Genomic DNA, 23,210 nt, shown 5'->3' on the forward strand with positions numbered 1-23,210 from the left:
ACAAAAGAGTACATTCTGTGTGATTCCACCTATATAAAATCCAAAAACAGTTAGAACTAACAATAGTGAAGAAACAGAAAGTGGTGGTCATGAGTGGAGACTTGACTAAAGAGGGGTATGAGGGAGCTTTGTGGGATGACAATAAATTTTAATTTTTTTTTTTTTAGTCAATAGTTAACATAATGTGTACCACTAAAAATACTTCAAATTGAACACCTAAGATCTACGCATTTTATTGTATGAAAAAAATCCAAGGCATAAGTCAGCCTGAGTTATGGTACGTGGTAATCATATTGAATAATACAGTTATTCATATCTTTGTACACAAATATACCTACTCTCTGAATGTTTTACTTGAAATAAATGGACTTACTAGGTTTAAGGATATGGATCTTAAGTTTTCTAAAACTTTTTTTTTTTTAATTTATTTATTTTTGGCTGTGTTGGGTCTTTGTTGCTGCGCACAGGCTTTCTCTACTTGTGGTGAGTGGGGCTACTCTTTGTTTTGGTACGAGGGCTTCTCATTGCAGTGGTTTCTCTTGTTGCAGAGCACGGGCTCTAGGCACGCAGGCTTCAGTAGTTGCAGCACACAGGCTCAGGAGTTGTGGCTCACAGGCTCTAGAGCACAGGCTCAGTAGTTGTGGCGCAGGGGCTTAGTTGCTCCACGGCATGTGGGATCTTCCCGGATCAGGGCTCGAACCCGTGTCCCCTGCATTGGCAGGCGGATTCTCAACCACTGCGCCACCAGGGAAGCCCTAAAGCCATAACTTTTTAAGACTGTCCTTACGGAACTCCCTGGCGGTCCAGTGGTTAGGACTCCTGGTTGGAGAATTAACATCCGCAAGTCACGCAGCACAGCACAACTAACTAACTAAATAACTAACTAACTAACTAACTAATTAACTGACTAAATAAATAAATAGTGTCCTTAATTAATTTGAGGGAGCCAAAATTTGAGACAGAAGGCTTGCTTGGGAAACACTTAATATGTGCCCAGTCACAAAGCTGTTTTCCCACAAGCTGGCCCCTGTCCAGGTATTTATTAAAATAGTCATGAAAAAATTAAGCAATCATTGTTTGCTACTTGCTCTGTTCAAAGAATTATTTACATGTTGTAGAATAGTAGGAATGACTTGACTTATGGTAGGGGATGGTGTTCTTGACCTTAGACATCATTCAGATTCATGGGCCACAGCATGGGATTTATAAGATCTGCTATGTAGCTGATAATTCAGATAACTCCCATATATTTTTTTCTTTCTGTCATATTTTCTAATAACCTATTTTCCCTTTGATATCTTAACGTATTTTCTTTCTATCCCTAGTAAGTATCCTTTATCATGTTTTGGACTTACATATCTGACCGATTAGGGTTATGAGTACCCCAGTATAACAACATCCTTGTAATGAACAAATAATCTATTTTTATTATTTGGGAAATCAGAAGAACTACATTTTGAGTACATCAAATTGGATTACTTGCTATTTCCCAAACATCCCCTCCCTCATTTTGGTCAATTCTTAGGTGGAAATTACATTTTTCCTCTCCTCCGTGCCTAAAACCAACTAATTATTAAAGGCTCAGATGATTTATTTTATAAATACTCCCTTTATGCCCTGATTCAAAGGTAATCTGAATTCCTATTTAGTACCTTTTAGCCCTCTCAAGCTAATTCAATATATTCTAATATATTACTTATTTGTGTACACATCTCTCAGAGTGCTTTGTATAATATCTTTCTCATAAGAGGTAATTAAATGTTAAATAAATGTTTTGCCCCCGAATAAAAAAAAAAAAAAGAGGTAATTATACTTGAGTATAGGTGCCAAGGTCCAACATGAAAAATATATTTCTAATTTGCAGTAGTACATACCAGTGATGCCGTCCGTATAGTAGCAAAGTGTTCTCGATTACGGTAGTGTGATTTATGACGAGATACTTGGGGTGGAGATTGTGGATCTGATGCCCTTGTTCTAGGATCTCCCTCTTCTCTGTAATTTTCTTCCTCCTAGGCAAAGAAACAGACATTACTACCTAAGGCCAACACAGTTCACGTGAACTTTCAAGAAAGTTAAAGTTTAAACACAACTTGATCAATAAATCTCAAAGACATAATCTTAAAAAGCAAAAACGAAAAATGGGAATGCTGACATTTTATTTTCAACACAATTTGAATCCGGAGACATTATTTCCTCAGTGTATGAAATAGCACACAGATTCATGATAAGGAAATGTTTATGGCTAGAGTTATTAACAGTCATTAAATGCAAAATTAAAAAGTTTTAACATAACTTAAAAACGAAGATAATAAAGCATGCAGCCAGTATTTTAAACAGTAGTAATAAAATTAATTACTCTAAGGCTCTTGGGCTTTAAAAGTAATAATATAGCTTAAAAAGATCTTTATAATACTTCTGCCATTTGTCCAAGTAAACAAAAAATAGTTATACAAATTTTGAGAACTTATGTCTTTCTTGGCATATACCTTAGTTCATTAACTGAAGAGGAAGTCAACTAGCAACCAACTAATTGTGGTAATAATCTTTTTACAGCTAATCCTCTTACCTAAGAATATAAAAATTAAACATGGTTTTTCCCTAAATAACACTACTTAACTAAATCATTCTTGAAAACTGTGTGTTAAAACATTTGTAATATAAATTTTTCCATTTTAACCATTTTTACGTATACAATTCAGGGGCGTTAATTACATTTTCAATGCTGTGCCACCATCCCCACTATTTCCCAAACTTTTCCATCACCCCGAATGGAAATTCTGTATCCATTAGCAAAAATTCTCCATTTCATCCTCCAGTCAGCCCCAGGTAACCTCTAATCCACTTTCTGTCTCTATGAATTTGCCTATTCTAGATAGTTCATATAAGTGGAATTATACATTATTTGTCCTTTTATATCTGACGTATATCACTTAGCATAATGTTTTCAAGGTTCACTAATGTTGTAGCATATATCAGAATTTCATTCCTTTTTACAGCTGAAAAATATTCATCGTATGTATATACCATGGTTTTGTTTATCCATTGATCTGTTGAGGAACACCTGGATTGGTTCCACCTTTTAGCTACTGTTCCTAATAACTTTCTAGGTAACACTAAGCTGTGAAGTTTAAAAGGAAGCATTCCTATTAACTGCTAAAAGGAGATATCTGATCTTCAAATATTTTCAAGAAAATTCAAAATGTTGCATTTGAAAGTATGAAGACTAACGTACTAAACACCAGTATTTCCTAAACCCAGAATTTATATTTTTCCTTAATTACACTAAATCTTAAAGATGTAAACATTATGGATAACGCAAAAGTCACTTTTGGTCACCACCCATCCTAACCCATTCTCCCACTCTTCAAAGGCAACTGTTATATTATAATGAATTTCATTAGTAAACCTACTAGTTTTCTTTAATCTACTATTTTTAAATACTTTATTTTCCATCTAAGTAACTTCAAATAATACATTATATATAGTATTTCTGTATTTTTTCTTCTAAGATTTTTAAAAATATTCTTTTTGTATTCTCAAAACATTAGTTTCCCAAATGCAGACATTACATTGGGAATTAACAAGCCTACTGCCATTCTAAAATAAGTTACCTAAAATTGTTCAAAACTTCTGAAACAGCAAAGAAAAAAAAAGAAAAATCTCGAAGGGGATTAGGAACCAAGATGGCGAAGTAGAAGGACGCGCTCTCACTCCCTCTTGCGAGAACACCAGAATCACAACTAGCTGCTGGACAATCATTGACAGGAAGACACAGGAACCCACCAAAAAAGACACCCCACATCCGAAGACAAAGAAGAAGCCACAATGAGACGGTAGGAGGGGCACAATCACAGTAAAATCAAATGTCATAACTGCTGGGTGGGTGACTCACAGACTGGAGAACACTTTTACCACAGAAGTCCACCCACTCGAGGGAAGGTTCTGAGCCCCACGTCAGGTTCCCAACCTGGGGGTCTGGCAACGGGAGGAGGAATTCCTAGAGAATCAGACTTTGAAGCCTAGTGGGATTTGACTGCAGGACTTCGACAGGACTGGGGGAAACATAGACTCCACTCTTGCTGGAGGAATCAGACTTCCTGACTTCAGACTATACTACAAAGCTGCAGTAATCAAGACAATATGGTCCTGGCACAAAAACAGAAACATAGATCAATGGAACAAGATAGAAAGCCCAGAGATAAACCCGTGCACTTACGGTCAACTAATCTATGACAAAGGAGGCAAGGATATACAATGGAGAAAAGACAGTCTCTTCAATAAGTGGTGCTGGGAAAACTGGACAGCTACATGTAAAAGAATGAAATTAGAACACTACCTAACACCATACTCAAAAATAAACTTAAAATGGATTAGAGACCTAAATGTAAAACTGGACACTATAAAACTCTTAGAGGAAAACATAGGAAGAACACTCTTTTACATAAATCACAGCAAGATCTTTTTTGATCCACCTCCTAGAGTAATGCAAATGGGACCTAATGAAACTTAAAAGCTTTTGCACAGCAAAGGAAACTATAAACAAGATGAAAACACAACCCTCAGAATGGGAGAAAATATTTGCAAACAAATCAATGGACAAAGGATTAATTTCCAAAATATATAAACAGCTCATGCAGCTGAATATTAAAGAAACAAACAATCCAACCCAAAAATGGGCAGAAGACCTAAATAGACATTTCTCCAAAGAAGACATACAGATGGCCAAGAAGTACATGAAAAGCTGCTCAACATCACTAATTATTAGAGAAATGCAAATCAAAACTACAATGAGGTATCACCTCACACCAATTAGAATGGGCATCATCAGAAAATCTACAAACAACAAATGCTGGAGAGGGTGTGGAGAAAAGGGAACCCTCTTGCACTGTTGGTGGTAATGTAAATTGATACAGGCACCATGGAGAACAGTATGCAGGTTCCTTAAAAAAACTAAAAATAGAATTACCATATGATCCAGCAATCCCACTACTGGGCATATACCCAGAGAAAACCATAATTCAAAAAGACACATGCACCCCAACGTTCATTGCAGCACTATTTACAATAGCCAGGTCATGGGAGCAACCTAAATGCACATCGACAGACGAATGGATAAAGAAGATGTGGTACATATATACAATGGAATATTACTCAGCCATAAAAAGGAACGATATTCGGTCATTTGTTGAGACGAGGATGGATCTAGAGACTGTCATACAGAGTGAAGTAAGTCAGAAAGAGAAAAACAAATATCGTATATTAACACATGTATGTGGAACCTAGAAAAATGGTACAGATGAATCGGTTTGCAGGGCAGAAGTTGAGACACAGAGGTAGAGAACGTATGGACACCAAGGAGGGAAAGCCGCGGGGGTGGGGGGTGGGGATGGTGGTGTGCTGAATTGGGCGATTGGAATTGACATGCATACACTGATGTGTATAAAACTGATGACTAATAAGAACCTGCTGTATAAAAAAATAAATAAAATAAAATTCAAAAATCCAGAAAAAAAAAAAAACTCCTCTTAAACTAATCAGATGAAGAAAATTATTTACCAAAGTTGAAATTTTTTTTTCACTGAAATCCAAATACTCACAGGTTTTAAATGGATGACAGAACTATTAGACATCACTGTGTGGTCTCCCTCCATCATGTCTAGCTCACTCTTGTCATCCGAGGCATCTGGAAGACTGTTAACACTACTGCTTTGGCTACTGGCACTGATGGACATACTGGGAATAGACTGATTACTTCCAACACTATTCACTGTTCCTGTCCGTCCAACACCATGATCTTGTTCCTAAGGAAAAAGAGCATTAGGTTCAAATATCTGTATCTCTTCCGATTTCTTGAACATAAGCACCAAGCACACTGCTTGGCACACAGTCTTTAGAAAGTCAGAGGTGTATCATGAGACATTCCCTTTATTTGGTGAGACCAGGAAGTTAACCAACTGCTAACAGAAAAATAAACAAATAAAAATGACCAAAAGGTAAATAACAAAAACCAAACCAACTGTGTGAAAAAGGCAGTTTATCAGTTTTGGGTTATTTCCAAAGTACAGCATTTTCTCTAAATTGTTTGACACTTTTTGAAATCCATTTTTACCACACATCTCATGGGTTATACAGAGAGATTCTGCTCATTTCTCAATGATTCCCATGGTTAAAAGAAGCTTTACTATGTATGCCAATGTGCACTATGAAGGGACTGGATTTAAAGAACACAAAACCCTTCTTTGCCACCTGGGATCTTACACGGGAATTCCGTGTCGGTCCAGTGGTTAGGACTCTGCGCTTCCAAGAAACAAAAAACAAGCCCCAACCTTTAAAAAAAAAAAAATCCTAGAAACAACTCCTTTTAGTTGTTATTTTTTTGTTGAAGCCTTTTGAAGTGGATTTTTCTTTCTTATTTAAAATATAGTCTCTAGCCTATCCTTCTATCACCAAATAATTTAATTCCTATTTTTCTGTAAATTAAAAATTATGTATTACATATATATTTAATCACAATCACAAGAATGTTTTTGTGAAGTAACCAGGCAAGCCATGGTATCTGGGTACCAACATTACAATAGTCTTACCATACCAAAATTCTATAAGATATGCAGAATTTAATAAATATGGACACATGGTATATATAGAGGATCTTTTCTTATGTCTCTAGCCTAACAGAGATGCTGTTATAGATTAAACTACATGAGAATCTTGTTAATTTCACAACTTTACCACAACTTTGTTTCATATATCTAGAATAACCCAAAACAATTTTCAAAAGACTATCAAAAGAACTAAAAAATAAAACAAAAATACCCAAAATTGTAGGTTAAGAAAATCTTGCATTTTATAGTTCATTAATTACGTAGCACTATTAAAAATAAAAGTAACTGCTGCTCCTAGTTTCAGAATGCAAAGTGATCTCTCTCACTGGAAAACAGAAAAAACAAATCAAAGCTCTGGAATTCTGACAGAAGCAAAGAAGAAAACAAAATATTTACAGTAAAAAAGATAGCTTTATATGTATATTTCCATGTGAGAAAGTTCTGTAACATATCCATGGCAAATTTATATTTCCATTCTCCCTAAAAGGCAACAGGGAAAGAACTTGACCTTAAGAGTGACAGCTATTTGAATTTGAACCCATATGGCTCTACCTACAGTGAGTTAACCACTGACCCTTGCTTTTACTCATTTGTAAAATGAGCATTTTAGAACTGCGTAGATGGAATCAAAGTATGCAGAACTGAAAAGAAGTGTCCCTGGAAGAATGCTTGGTAACTTTCTAATGACTTGTGAGTGAGTACTCTCAACTTCCAGAGTCTATAGTTTCAAATACTTTCAAAAGCATGTCCCACACAACTGGACATGCAGGCAAAAAAAAGGGTTCAGTGTCCAAGATATTTGAGAGGGACCAGGTTAAACAAAGGTGAACCGGTTTCTTTAATACAAGACTTCTCAGAGCTTTACTATGTATGCCAATGTGCACTATGAAGGGACTGGATTTAAAGAACACAAAACCCTTTTTTCCCACCTGGGATCTTACAGGACCAGTGTTAAGAAAACACAACCTGAGAACCACTGATGTAAGAGATTCGTGATGTAAAAGACAAGTTGCATAAGTAAAGAAGCCAATGAAGAGAGCTCAATATTTGCATCATTTCTAAATTATTACCTCTTCTTCTTCCTGTGCTTCTACTGCTGGTCCATTATGTGCCTCCTGGAAAAGGAGTTTCTTCATCTTTCGATACTGCAGATTGTCCAGCTCCCTTACTGCATCCTTTGTCCTCTGAATAAGATCTATTAACACCGTTTCAGGGCGCTCCCGAAGAACAAACATGTGCTGGATAAGAGAATGTAAAAGTCAAGTTGAAATCTATATATTTTTCAGTTAGTACAAATGTACCCCTTCTTAGACCCTAGAGATACTATCCTGAATAATCATGATAGATAACGCATATAATCTGTAGCTATTTAATTCTATTACATTTCTGACATCTTATATTTATGAAATTGTCATTTACATATATTCACTCTCTGCCTACGTAACTACCCCCGTACATTTTATAAAAACTTTGCACATCATACTTTTGTTGGTCAACTGAATATGCAGAGTTGAAATGATAAAAGGGTTTAATTAAACACTAAGAGGTAAGTCCAATTAGAGCCCTAAACAAAGGCTAAATAAAGGTTTACATATTCTTATAACTGTTGGTTTCACAGAAAAGGCACGTCAGTTCTGAGTTTTATTAGGTTTCAACAGAAATGCATTTACTGATGGTGAATTATGTAATATAAACCTGGATATTATGGGTTTCTTTATATGCTGCATAAACAATACTCTTCATAAAACACTAGCAGTTGATTAAAAGCCATTATATTATTAGTGATTTTTACCACTAACATTTAATAAAGCTTAACGTTATCAAATAAAGAAAAGTAGAAAGAACAATTCCAACTTTAGAATATCACTGCTACATTTTGATACCTTTCTTTTCAGAAATTTTCTATGTATAGACTTCTGTTTTGTAGATACAGTTAGTATATAGATTGCAGAAAGATACCTTCTGTCCTTGAGTTCATGAGATACCCTTGAATTTTTGTAACACTTTTACGTTCTTTGTTAGCCAAATTTATTTCTTCTTATGCAGAGTCCTAACTATATCATATTTGATTCTACTTTCACTATCATAAGTATTGTTATTTCAAACTCATAAACATGATGCCTACAGAATATTTCATCAAATCTTTATGCCAAAATTATTTAACCATTACCCTAATTCTGGACAGTTTATTTCCAACTTTTAATTCTGAGATAAATAGCTTCATATGTAAAAAACACCTTTTTTCTATTAATTTTTTTCTTTATGATGGATTGTGAAAGAAATGTCATTAGGCCAAAGGGAAAGAAGCACTTGATAGCTACTTCCTATCGTTTCCAATAAGGCTGTGCCAATACACACTATGAACCAGGTAAATGAATACTATATACAGACTTGGGACCTAATCACCAAATACCAAATACCTAGGCCTGGTGGGTTGGGTTATACCCAAAGAGCTTCTTTCACCTATATTAGACAAGTGTAAGAAGCAAATCACATTCTTCCTTTTTCCTAAGCCTTAGCTTGGTATGTACCACTATTTGCAATATTCAGTCTTCTTACCCCAAAATAATATATCTTAGAAATATTTCTAAGTTTGACAGTTTTCTACATATAGATCTTGCTTATTTTTCACTAATATAATTCCTAGCTTTACTAAACCTTTTGTTGCTATTGTAAGTACCAATTTATTCAAGCTTTCATTTCTGACGGTATGAGTGCGCTTACTGCCTAAAATTCCCTAAGCATTACTGAAACTTTATACTGCTCTTCTACATGCTGAAGTTGCAAATAATACTATTGAATATATATAAGATCCTTTTAATTTCTTTGTATCTTTAATTGATGTGCGTTGGTGAAAATAAACTGAATCCCTCTGAAATTCTAAAACATTCATATAAAAATAGGCTACTTAAATTTTAGAGTGAAAAATCAACAAGATTTCTTAGGGTCACAAAGAGAATCAAATCTACTTACTATTGCTTTATGTAGATGTTTTAAGAACTATATTAAGTTCAACAATACTATTACTGCTATTAATAAGATAGTCAACTGCCAAATGAAATAAAATTTTTGAGAACAGGAAGCATATACCAATCATTTATTTAAATTAGGCAATGAAAGTTAGTGAAAACTGAATAGAATTTACATGATTTAAAAAATATTTTCATTGCTAAGTCAGAAAAATGTATTTCCAAAAAGGATAAATGATATCCATTTTAACAGTTTCTTTTAAAATCTCTTTTCTCCCACAATATTTTTGTAAATATATTACATGTCATTTCTTTCTTTCATATTATTTTAATACAGGACAGAAAAATACTAAAGTATGGTAGATATAAAAATTAGATCCAAAGTTAAACTATGCTTTACCAACTCTGAAATATGATATTGTTCCACATGAATTAAAATTTGTAATTATAACTCATGAATATATTATTGCACATATAAAAATTCAGCCATTTGGTATTATTTTGGATATTTAACTATATCCAAAATAACTATCCAGACACAGTAAAAATAATTAATCAATTTTCAAAAAATAAATGAAAAAATTTAGCATCTAAGAAGAGTCTCAAGAGAGAACAGTATACAAAATTAGCATTTTAATTAAAAACTAGTAGAGAATACTTAATACTGATGCAGAATCAAAGAAAAATAAAACACATTCTTAAATAATTTCTTAGGGGTAGAAAACAGAGTATAATTGAACTGACCTTTAAAAGTTCCTCTGATGTAGGGCGATCTTGAGGGATTTTCTGGAGGCAAGAATCTACAAAGTTGCGAAAATAATCAGACCTATTGTAAAGGAAAGTATCAAGTGAACATATTGCTATTTCCTTTAAAAACATCCACAAAACAAGGCATGTGCCTACTGGTGGGAGGGGGGATGGAAAAGAAATGATAAAAAAAGGAGATACTATATACGTTTCATATATATCTATGAAAAGTTATCTAAAGCAACCAATGAATCTTCACCATTTTCTGAAGATAAATTTGCACAGATTATTTTAAAATTCTGCTCCCACATTTAAAATATCATAACTCATTCTATATTGAGGGAAAATTAGAAAAGCCAATATTTTCCTTTTGGCATTCAAATCTAAGATAAGTTTATTTTTTTTTCCTTTCTATAAGCCACCTTTCTTTCTTCTTTGCCCCTTGGATCATCTTCTGTATAGAGTGATTCAGAATATCACTCCATTTGCTTTGAAGGGAGCATTTTGTATACCTAAGTATTTGGTGTCCTAGAGCAAATGGATAAAACTTCCATTAAATCCAGAAAACCAATTGAGATATTTTTTTAAAACATCAGAAGTCTTAACACATTATTATTATATAGTGTTACTGATGAGAGTTCAATGAGTAAGCCAGTAATAATTTCTCCATCGATGTTTGTCTCAATATTCAAAGAAGACCTTAAGTTATTTACAAGCAAAAAAGGAACTCTTTTTTGAATCCCCAACGTATCAAACACAGTATGAAGACAGTCTGTGTTCAATATATTTATTACTTATATGTACCATAATACTAAAGTCTGAGCCAAAAGATTCCTTCTATGTATATCTACAAAAGTACTAAGAACTATGAATGTGTGTTAATTAATCCTTAAAAAATAAAGTATTGCTAACTTATGCATCTACCTTTTTAAAAATATTTATTAAATATGCTACATATACCCCTGGAATTTTTCAAATGCTAGATACACCTGAGGAATTAATTTCCCAGTAAAATTTTCTATCTCTGATAAAAATCCTCATTTTCTAAAACTGTCAATCAGTTCTCCATAAACTTTTTTACATGAATGAATGTAATTTTATCACATCAAGGAAGCACTAGAAGAAAAAAAACATTAAGCAGTCTGAATAACAAATGTCATAATAACAATTAGAATGATTCCAAAGTTATGAATTATCTGGTAATTCTGATAAATCAAACCATTTTACCTATGTCTTATACTATATAAATTATAAACCATTCTCCAACTGAACTTCACTACAGGTTGTGGCAATCTATATTTTAGTTATAAAATATTATGTTTAAATCATGCTATTTATTATATAATCAGGGTTATGTATGTTCCTAAAGTTCAAAAAACTAAATATAATTTTTTTGTGAAAAGCAAATACTTTTTGCTTCCATGTGGCATCATCTATCCTTTGTTTCTGAACTAAGTTTTATATATATGCTAAGAAAGCAGACATAATAAAGGATAAACATGATATAACCTATTTTAATATCTTTTCAGGTAATACATTTTACCTAATTGAAATGAAATCACTTTGATAACATTCTGAAAAAGCATTTAATTTATACAATGTCGAGTAATACATCTCTTAGCAATACTCACCATTCATTAGACTGTAGTGTAGGGGATTCATTTTGGGCTATGTGATATAAGGCACTCATTGCATTCATATTAAATAAAGGAGGCTTCCTTTCCGCTGTAAAAGAAAGAAAACTTTCCTGTTAAAATATGTGCCTGTTATACAGGGACATACAAGTACTGTTAAAGTTTTTTTGTTTTTGTTTTTTTTTTGAAATAATTTTCAACTTAGCAAAAAAAATTTCAAGTAGAGTTCAAAGAACTTTTTCAAGTGAGTCAATGTACAGTAAATTGCTGGCATGATGCCCCACCCTTCCTAAATACTTTAGTGTATATTTCCTAAACATATTCTCATACTAAAAAACCATAACACATCCATTAAACCGACCATTAATACTGATACATGACTATCATCTAAATCCTCAAACCCCATTCAAGTTTCAATCAAGTATCCCAATAATGTCCTCTGTAGCAAAAGTGTCCTTTGGTCATTTGCATCCTTCAAGGAAATTATCTATTTTATCTAACTTGTTAAATTTATTAACAAAGTTGTTCATAGTATTTCCTTATAATTCCTTCCTTCCTTCCTTCCTTCCTCCTTCCCTCCCTCCCTCCCTCCTTTCTTTTCTCTATTTTTTGGCTGCGTTGGGTCTTAGTTGCTCACGGGGCGGGGGAGGGGGGGTGGTCTTCGTTAAAGCGTGAGGGATCTTTCATTGCCGCATAGGCTCTTCGTTGTGGTGTGCAGGCTTCTCTCTAGTTGTGGCATTTGGGCTTTCTCTCTCTAGTTGTGGTGTGCGGGGGCTCTGTAGTTTGTGGCACGCGGGCTCTCTCGTTGACATGTGTGAGCTCAGTAGTTGTCACGCATGGGTTTTAGTTGCCCCCACGGCATGTGGGATCATTGAACCTGCGTCCCCTGCACTGGAAGGTGGATTCTTTACCACTGGACCACCAGGGAAGTCCCTATAATTCTTTTAATACCTGTAAAATCTGTAGTGATGTCACCTCTTATTCCTGATATTGTGTCTTCTCTCTTCTTTTCCTGATCAATCTGGCTAGTGGTTTACCAATTTTATTAATTTTCTCAAACAACTAGCTTTTGGTTTCACTGATTTTCTCTATTGCTTCTCTGCTTTCTATTTAACTGATTTCTGCTTTGATATTTTATTCTCTTTCTTCTGCTTATTTTGGGTTGAATTTCCTCTTCTTTTTCCAGTCTCTTAAGGTGAGCTGAAGTCATGACCTTGACAATTTTGAAGTATAAAAGACTCTTGAATATCCCTCAATTTGGGTTGGTCCTAATAATTAAATTTGGGCTATACAACTTTGGCAGGAATATCACAGAAGTAAACGTTATATTTTTCTAATTTATTCTATAAGATGATGTATGATTTCAAATGGTTCCATTATTGATGGTGTTCACTTTGATCACTTACGGTGGTTTCTACCAGGCTTCTTCACAGTAGTTTCTCTTTTTGTCTTTAATAAGTATTTTGTGAGAAGGTACTTATATAAATATCCTGTTTTTCATAAAACTTTCATTTTATTCTTTATTATATGGACTTGTAGACTTCTATTTATTTAATAAGTTATAACCTGCTATTATCATTTATTTTGATGTTCAAACTGTCTCACATTTGAGCAGTAAGAACCTTTTTATGATGGCTTCTATTTTTTTTCACATGGCCCCATCACTCCTTGATCCTTCCTTGCTTTCTGGCACACTAAGATGTTCCAGGAGCATCTTGTACTTTCCCTACTCCAAGAAACTATGGCAACAGATGTACTCACTGCTACTGAGGTGTCACTGTTCTTAGATCCTCTCAGTGGATAGAGTTAGGGCATACATGCACATTAAACATCTATATTTGTTTATTGAAAACAACTGAATTCACCATAATATCACAAATCCAATCCAATACCATAGTATTTATTCCAGCTTATCCTCTTCCCATGATATGTAATACCCCTCTCTGACAATGAAAAACCTCACTCTCATTATCTTTAATATATTTTCTTATTTGATAAATTTCCCCTGTATGTAACCAGCTGATTTTTGTGTATGATATAAGATAGTGGTCCATTTTCTTTTCTTTTCGTTTTTTGGCCATGTCATATGGCTTGCAGGATCTTATTTCCCCAACCAGGAAATTGAACTCGTGCCATGGCAGTGAAAGTGCTGAGTCCTAACCACTGGACCACCAGGGAATTCCTGATACTGGTCCATTTTCACTCTTTGCATGTGGTTTTCCAGTTTTCCCAATACCATTTACTGAAGAGACTGTCCTTTCCCCATAGTCTATACTTGACCTGTTGCTGTAAATTAATTAACCATATAGGCATGGGTTTATTTCTGGGCTCTCTATCCTGTTCCATTGATCTATGTGTTTGTCTTATGCCAATATCATATTGTTTTGATTACTAAAGTTTTCTAATACAGTTCAAAACAGAAGTATGATGCCTCCAGCTTTCTTCTTCTTTATCAAGATTGCTTTTGCTATTCAGGGTCTTCTGTGGTTCCTACAAAGTTTAGGATTGTTAGTTTTATTTCTGTGAAAAATGCCATTGGAATTTTGATGGAGATGGCACTGAATTTGTAGGCTGCTTTGGATAATATGGACATTTTAACAATATTTATTCTTCCAATCCATGAGCACAAAATATCTTCCCATTTATTTGTGTTCTTTTCAACTTCTCTCATCAAAGTCTTATAGTTCTCAGTTTACAGGTCTTTAACCTTCTCAGTTAAATTTATTCCTAGGTATTTTATTCTTTTTGATATGATTGTAAATGGGATTTTTCTCTTTCTTATAGTTTGTTATTAGTGTACAGAAATACAACTGATTTTTGTATACTGATTTTGTACCCTGCAACTTGACTGAACTTGTTTATTAGTTCTAACAGTTTGCTGGTGGAATCTTCAGGGTTTTCTGTATATAATACCATGTCATCTTCAAATAGCGACAGTTTTACTTCTTCCTTTCTGATCTGGATGTCTTTTATTTCTTCTTCTTGCCTATCTGGACTTCCAATACTATGTTAAATAAAAGTGGCAAGAGTGGGCATCCTTTTCTTGTTCCCGATCTCAGAGGAAAATATCTTAGCTTTTCACTGTTGAGTATGATGTTAGCTTTGAGCTTGTCATATATGGTCTTTATTATGTTGAGGTATGTTTCCTCTATACCCACTTTGTTGTGAATTTTTATCATAAATGGATGCTGAATTCCGTCAAAAGCTTTTTCTGCATCTACTGAGATGATCATATGATTTTTATCCTTCATTTTGTTAAAGTGATGTACCACACTGATTGATTTGTGCATTTTGAACCATCCTTACATCCTTGGAATAAATACCACTTTATCATGGGGTATGATCCTTTTACTGTATTGTTGAATACTGTTTGCTACTACTTTGTTGAGGATTTTTGCATCTATGTTCATCAGGGATATTGGCGTGTAATTTTCTTTTCTTATAGTGTCCTTGTCTGGTTTTGGTATCAGAGTAATGCTGACCTTGTAAAATAAGTTTGGTAGTGTTTCCTCCTCTTCTGTTTTTTGGAAGAATTTGAGAATGACTGTTATTAATTCTTCTTTAAATGTTTGGTAAAATTCACCAGTGAAGCCATTGGGTCCTGGACTTCTGTTTGTTGGGAGGTTTTTGGTTACTGATTCAATCTCCTTACTAATAATCAGTCTGTTTAGATTTTCTGTTTCTTCATGATTCAGTACTGGTACATTGAATATTTCCAGGAATTTGTCCATTTCTGTTAGGTTGCTCAATTTGCTGATGTATAACTGTTCATAGTAGTTTCTTGTGATTCTTTAGTATTTCTGTATTATCAGATATAATGTCTCCTTCATCTCTTATTTGAGTTCTCTTTCTTTTATGGAAAGTCTATCTAAAGATTTGTCTATTTTGTTTATCTTTTTAAAAAAAACCCAGCTCTTAAGTTTCACTGTTCTTTTCTATTGTCTTTTTAGTCTCTATTTCACTTATTTCTGCTCTAATCTTTATTTCCTTCCTTCTACTAACTTAGGGCTTAGCTTGTTCTTTTTTTACTAATCCCTTGAGGTGGAAAGTTAGGTTGTTTATTTGAAATTGTTCTTGTTTATTAAAGTAGGCATTTATCACTATGAGCTTCCCTGTTAGAACTGCCTTTTTTTTTATCATTTAAAAAAATTTTATTGGAGTATAGTTAATTTACAATGTTGTGTTAGTTTGAAGTGTAGAGCAAAGTGAATTTGTTATACATATATGTATATCCACTCCCTCTCTCTCTCGTTTTTTTTTTTTTTTAGATTCTTTTCCCATATAGGCCATTGCAGAGTATTGAGTAGAGTTCCTTATGCTATACAGCAGGTTCTCATTAGTTATCTAGAACTGCTTTTGCTGCATCCCATGTTTCGTTGTGTTTTTTTTTTGAAATCCCATTTATTACTTTGATTTTCCATTGTACCTTAGTGGTTTTTTGGGGGGCTGCATCGGGTCTTAGTTACAGCATGTGGGATCTTCGTTGCAGCGCACAGGCTCCTCTCTAGTTGCAGTGGCGTGCGGGCTTCTCCCTAGTTGTGGTGTGCGAGTTTTCTCTCTCTAGTTGTGGTGCGTGGGCTCCAGAGTGTGTGGGCTCTGTAGATTGCAGCACACGGGCTCTTTCGTTGAGGCACGTGAGCTCAGTAGTTGTGGTGTGCGGGCTTAGTTGCCCCGAGGCATGTGGGATCTCAGTTCCCTGACCAGGGATCAAACCGGCGTCCCCTGCAACTGGAAGGAGGGTTCTTCACCACTGGACCACGAAGGAAGTCCCTGCTTAATCCCATATGTTTTAGTATGTTGTACTTCTATTTTCATTTGTCTTGAGATATTTTTTGATTTCTTCTTTGACCCACTGAGTGCTCAGTACCATCTTGTTTACTCTCCATATATCAGTTTTCTCCTTATAATTGATTTCAAGTTTCATACGACCGTGGTTGGAAAGGAAGTTTGATGCGATTTTAATAATTAAAAAAAAAAACTTTAAAAAAAAAATTTTTTTGGCTGCGTTGGGTCTTCATTGCTGCATGTGGGCTTTTCTCTCTAGTTGCAGTCAGCGGGGGCTACTCTTCATTGTGGTGTGAGGGCTTCTCACTGCGGTGGCTTCTCTTGTTGCAGAGCACAGGCTCTAGGCGTGCGGGCTTCAGCAGTTGTGGCACGTGGGCTCAGTAGTTGTGGCTCACGGGCTCTAGAGCACAGGCTCAGTAGTTGCAGCACATGGGCTTAGTTGCTCCGCAGCATGTGGGATCTTCCTGCCCAGGGGATCTTACCCACGTCCCCTGCATTGGAAAGTGGATTCTTTACCACTGGACCACCAGGGAAGTCCCAGGTATTTTCATCTGTCTTGAGATATTTTTCGATTTCTTCTTTGACCCATTGAGTGTTCAGTACTGTTTTGTTTAATCTCCATATATCTGTGAATGTTCCAGTTTTCTTCTTATAACTGATTTCAAGTTTCATACGACTGTGGTTGGGAAAGAAGTTTGATGTGATTTTAATCTTCTTAAATTTATTAAGACTTGTTTTGTGGCCTAACATAAGATCTATCCTGGAGAACATTCTGTATGCGCTTAAGAAATACGTGTATTCTGTTGCTTTGAGATGAAATGTTCTGTGTGTGTCTGTTAAGTCCATTTGGTCTAATGTGTCATTTAAGGTCAATGTTGCATATTGACTTTTTGTCTGTGATCTAGTCACTGACGAACACGGGGTATTAAAGTCCCCTACTATTATTGTATTGCTGTCGATTTCTCCCTTTAGGTCTGTTTATGTTGTTTTATATATTTAGGTGATCTTATGTTGGGTGCATAAATATTTACAAAAGGTATATTCTCTTGCTGAACTGACTTCTTTAATCATTATGTAATGCCTTTCTTTGTCTTTTATTACAGTCTTTTTTTTAAGTCTATTTTGTCTGACAAAACTATAGCTACCCTAGCTTTCTTTTGGTTTCCATTTATATGGAATATCTTTTTCCATTCCTTACTTTCAGTCTCTATGTGTCCTTATATCTGAAGTGACTCTCTTGTAGGCAACATACAGATGGGTTTTGTTTTTTTATCCATTTAGTCATTCCATTTCTTTTGATTGGAGAATTTAGTTCACTTACAATTAAAGTAATTATTGATAAATATATGTACTCATTGCCATTTTGTTTATCGGTTTCTGGCTGTTTCGTAATTCCTTTGTTCCTTTCTTCTCCTCTCACTCTCTTCCTTTGTGAATTGATGACTATCTTTAGTGTTACGTTTGGATTCCTTTCTCTATATCTTTTGTGTATCTACTAGAGGTTTTGCTTTGTGATTGATATGAAGCTTACAAAATATATAAAACAACATATTTATAATAGTCTATTTTAAGTTGATAACAACTTAAGTTTAAAAAAAGCTCTACGCAGGGCTTCCCTGGTAGCGCAGTGGTTGAGAGTCCGCCTGCCGATGCAGGGGACGCGGGTTCGTGCCCCACTCCGGGAAGATCCCACATACCGCGGAGCGGCTGGGCCCGTGAGCCATGGCCGCTGAGCCTGCGAGTCCAGAGCCTGTGCTCCGCGACGGGAGAGGCCACAACAGTGAGAGGCCCACGTACCGCAAAAAAAAAAAAAAAAAAAAAAAAAAAAGCTCTACATTTTTACTCCCCACCACCATGTTTTATCTTTCGTTTGTTGGTTTTGATTTATGGTTTTTTTTGTAGAAATTAGAACTTTATTATATTATAAACATTTCCAGAATATAAACTGATTTTGTATCAAGACTTTTTGAAACATTTAAAACTATATGTAACTTAAGCTTATTATATAATGTATGTCATTTTCCACTTTCCAATCTAGAAAATATACTGCAAGTTAGATCTGATGAAGGAAAAAAAATATCAATGTAAACTGCTTCACAGAGAAAACTAATGAATATAAAAACACCCACCCCAAACTAACACCCAATCAAGAAATAGATTCTATAAAGCCTATTAATCCTCCAATTTAAAATAAATGACCTCCCAAGGGAAAAATACTTCCACCATCATAGCAATTTGATGAATAAAAGCAGAGCCACCCTCATCAAGGGAAATTACATTATGTATAAGAAAAATGTAGTAATGATTTTAGGAGCAGAAAAGTAATTTCCATTTTGGAGAGCAAGCACACTAAATGTTTTCTGTTCACTTAGCCTTTGTACCTGTTCACATGAAAAGAGCGATATGAACATAGACATCATAAAACCAAGCTCCTTAACTATTTCTTCAGTTTAACCTCAGGAGAACCAATGCAAGAGCTTCAAAATCCAAGGGCAGACTGGTCCCAAAGCATCTCCTCTTCTGTCCTTTCTTTCCCTTGTTCCTTTTTCTCTTTTCTACACTTATGTTCCTCTTTCTTAGAGGCTACACCTCAGCTTTTTTTCTCCTTTCGGTTCTTAAGCTTTTCTGTACTGACTCTGACTGTTTCCACCTCTGTTTCTTTGGATGCTCTTGTGTTTGTCTAAATCTATTTCCTCATAAGCTTTCTTCCTCTTATGCTTGGGCCACTCCTCCTCTGGTTTTTCCTGGCCTTCCTCTGGGTATCTTTCTCTCTTCTGATGTATCTGTTTATAACTAGCTTGATGGGCACTGGCACTGTTTTCTGAGGAGAGGTGCCTGTAAACTCCAGATCCTACACTGTATGAGCCACAGTTTTACTCTTGTTGACTAAAGTTCAGGGATACTGGTTTTCCTGAGAAACAGTCCCTGGTGAATTGACAGTAGTTCAGGGAGTCCAGTCTCAGCCTGCTGTCATGAGCTGATAGTCACTGAGGTAACCGCTTCTCCACTGCTTGTGAAATATTGCACGGTCTTCGGTAGGTCTGGACGGGTTCATAAGGGAGTCTTTGATCAAACATTCTACACCTGGGTCTAGAATTAACCTCTTATTTGTATCCACAGGTTTCCAAATAATCCTCTCTCACCTTTCTGAAACAAGTCTTTGGCTCTAAGCCTCTGGCTTTCTGCACTTTGATATAATCTTCAAGTTCATCTTGAAAAGAGTCAGATGTCTTCCTTGAATACTTCATTAGGTTGACAAAGGATTCTGCTTATCAGGTTGAGAACTTGGGGGAGAAATTTGATCATATTCACCCATTAATTGCTTCAGTTTTTTAGCACGAACTTTCCCCAAATAGTGAGACTGTGCAACAACTGAGGAGCTAAAAACCATGATGTAGAGATTAAAAAATCTATTTTTGTCCAATACTTCACTCCCATTCACCTCATAATGTGAAATCCATTGTGATTCAAATTATGGCACTATTCCTTATAAGCCTTTTATAAAAGGTATCTGTAAAAAGTTCATTCTTTGCTCATTCAATGTGGTATCTTCTCTGAGGCAGGGGTGGCCATCTACAACTACCGTCTCCCTCCCCACCAATGCCAGCTGGTGGATAGGCCAAGGTGGAGGAGGCGGAGAGGCAGGGACAACCGCTGCCTGTGCCGCCACCGAGCAAGCGTGGTGGGAGCAGGAGGTGGAGATCGGACTTCCTGAGAGGAAGTCGCCACCACCACCAGCGGCTGAATGGACAGCACCACCACAAGGCCGCCATAGCTGCAAGGTGCGCCACTGATTTATGTTTTTGATGTCACAGTTTACATCTTTCTATCCTGTGTACACATTAACAAATTACTGTAGTTATATTTATTTTGATTTATTTTCCTTTTACTCCTTTTAAAGTTCTGAAATTTTACATCCTCAATATACACTTTTATAATCAGAAAAAAGTGGTAAATTTATTTTTATAAACACGATTGTACAATCATTCCTGAAAACAACAAACCAGGGATCTTTTCCATCAGATTAACTGTAATCAAACATATAAACTGACCTATGAAAAATCCTGCACTTTAAGATTTCTTGGTCATAAGACATAACCAACCTATGAGAAAATAGTTTGCTTTAATTCACTATCTTTAACTATTTTAAAGTAAAAGCATGTAACAGATTTAGTTCCCAAGACTACAAATCTAATTTGCATGCCTACAGACCTGTACTGTCTAACAGGGTACCCCCTAGCCACATGTGACTATTTATATGTAAACTTATTGAAATGAAATACAATTTTAAGGGACTTCCCTGGTGGTCCAGTGGTTAAGACTCTGAGCTCCCAATGCAGGGGGCCTGGGTTTGATCCCTGGTCAGGGAACTAGTTCCCACATGCCAGAACTAAAAGATCCTGCATGCCACAACTAAAGATACCACATGCCACAACTAAAGATTCCGCATGCCGCAACGAAGATCCCACACGTGGAAACAAGGAGCCTGCATGCCACGACTAAGACCTGGCACAACCAACTAAATAAATAAATATTAAAAAAAAAAAGAAAAATACAATTTTAAGTTCAGTTCCTCAGTTACATTAGCCACATTTCAAGTGCTCAAAAGGCATGGAGACACAGAACATTTCTACCGATGCAGACAGTTTTATTTGCTTGTGCTCCTCTAGACCTTTCCCTTGGAACCCAAAGCAGGCTTAAAATATAGTTCCTGAACTTAGAACAACTTCATAATTCAAAACATTTGTAAGTAAAATTTTTTAAAGTGATTATGAAAGACTATTTATAAAAGTTGAAGATGCCAAATGTATGCCTAAAACTCTAAGAATTTCTTTAAGACATCTCACTCATTTGAAATTATCCAAAGGCAGTCACATCTTCTGAAGTTGCTTTATTATATAAGCATAAAAACTCTCACTGTGAAGTAATTCTATCTTGTGAACTACAATAAAAAGCTAGAAAAGTCTGGAAAAAAGAAACCATTTCACAGAAACTGCAGAGTTTAGAGAGGTTTCTTTCCGAGCAGTACAATTAGCCAATGAATACTTTCTAATCAGATAAATATTAAAATATATCAATGATATCTAACAGGACCATTAATGCAATTTCGCTATCACCAAGGGGCACATATATGCATCAGCCAGCATAAGAGTGTAAAAATAATCCATGGGCAGAATATATTAACCAGCTTTTTTACATTTATACCCAGGTTTCTTAAGAAAGTAATTAGGATCTACCAGTAGGAAGAAGAATCAAGAGAAAAAGAATTTAAGACACTTAAGGATACTTTCAAATGGAAGAAACATTTTGCAAACCTCAAACTGAGATGAAGAGATCAGAGGAGAATGGCATTATGGTAATCGCCAAATCTCTATTTACTGCTGTTATCAAACTTTAAAATAAATATGATTTGTCAAAATTACACATGGATTTTTTTTTTTTTTTTTTGCAGTACACAGGCCTCTCACTGTTGTGGCCTCTCCCGTTGCAGAGCACAGGCTCCAGAGGTGCAGGCTCAGCGGCCATGGCTCACGGGCCTAGCCGCTCTGCGGCATGTGGGATCTTCCCAGACCAGGGCACAAACCCGTGTCCCCTGCATCGGCAGGCGGACTCTCAACCACTGTGCCACCAGGGAAGCCCTACACATGGATTTTTACTTTAGTGTGTTTTCAATTCTTGGTCACTCCTAGAATGGTTCAATTAAATATTCTTGTTTTTAAATAAAGTTTAATGGAATGCTCTTATAAGAAGGAAAAAAGAAAAGGATATTGGGCTTGTGGGGGGAAGCCTGGGGAATCAAGAGCAAGAAGATGGCCATCATCTTCAGTTACAGTGACAGTTCAATTACCCACCTGGCTCACTTACATTGGGAATGTTAGTGAAGTTATGGTGGTCCGCTGCTTTAAGCACAGTTCAATTTATGGGCAACAGAGTGTGCGCATAAAATTAAACTACTACAATATGTATGCAGCCTGACAGCTAATTCTTAAATCTAACTCAAAGTAATAAGTATCCTAGGTAAAGGTAAGTAACTCATAAATGCTTCAGAGACTATCTATAGATGGTAAATCTAGTAATCACATATATATTCCAAGTGTTTAACAAATACTCATTAATAATAAGACATAGATACCTCAAACTTAATTAATACTATAGTGGAAATTATTTTAGACCTAATTTAACAGAGCAAATACAATATACCTAAGCTAATATATATAAAAATTACCAGATAACCAAAATGAAAACTATGTAATAAACATATTGCTCCCCTTAGCAACCAACATAAAAAATAAAAAGCTGTAATTTGGTATAGAAATTGAGGTAAAACTTTGATCAAAATTTACTACATAGTAATAAAGAACATGCTTACCTAGTTCAATACACGTTATACCAAGAGACCATACATCTACTTTTCCATCATACTGTCCTTCATCCATGGCTAAAATTACTTCTGGGGCCATCCTAAAAAATAA

At 35.4% G+C, this 23,210-nt stretch overlaps 1 protein-coding gene and 1 pseudogene across 8 annotated transcripts in view; both read right to left on the bottom strand.

Moving 5' to 3' along the window:
* TAOK1 (TAO kinase 1) overlaps positions 1–23,210 on the bottom strand; it is a 146,710-nt gene that overhangs the window by 33,755 nt on the left and 89,745 nt on the right. For 7 of the 8 annotated variants that reach the window (XR_016388780.1, XM_089899951.1, XM_022595590.3 and 4 more), the window contains 6 exons: positions 23,108–23,199; positions 11,950–12,043; positions 10,316–10,397; positions 7,673–7,840; positions 5,598–5,801; positions 1,875–2,009 (listed from right to left, as the gene is read on the bottom strand). Coding sequence is in view for 7 of the 8 variants with exons in the window: in XM_089899951.1 (XP_089756077.1) it covers positions 1,875–2,009; positions 5,598–5,801; positions 7,673–7,840; positions 10,316–10,397; positions 11,950–12,043; positions 23,108–23,199 (775 nt within the window). In the remaining variant the exon portion in view is untranslated. Of the gene's footprint in view, positions 1–1,874; positions 2,010–5,597; positions 5,802–7,672; positions 7,841–10,315; positions 10,398–11,949; positions 12,044–23,107; positions 23,200–23,210 lie in introns of those variants that run through there. The other variant, XM_022595593.3, reaches the window with a different exon arrangement.
* LOC149744827 (lysine-rich coiled-coil protein 1-like) lies at positions 12,050–23,100 on the bottom strand (annotated as a pseudogene).

This window comes from Delphinapterus leucas, chromosome 19, assembly GCF_059928025.1.
Source record: "Delphinapterus leucas isolate spDelLeu-1000000601 "Yukka" chromosome 19, BTC_Dleu_Yukka2, whole genome shotgun sequence".
Taxonomy (NCBI): Eukaryota; Metazoa; Chordata; class Mammalia; order Artiodactyla; family Monodontidae; genus Delphinapterus; species Delphinapterus leucas.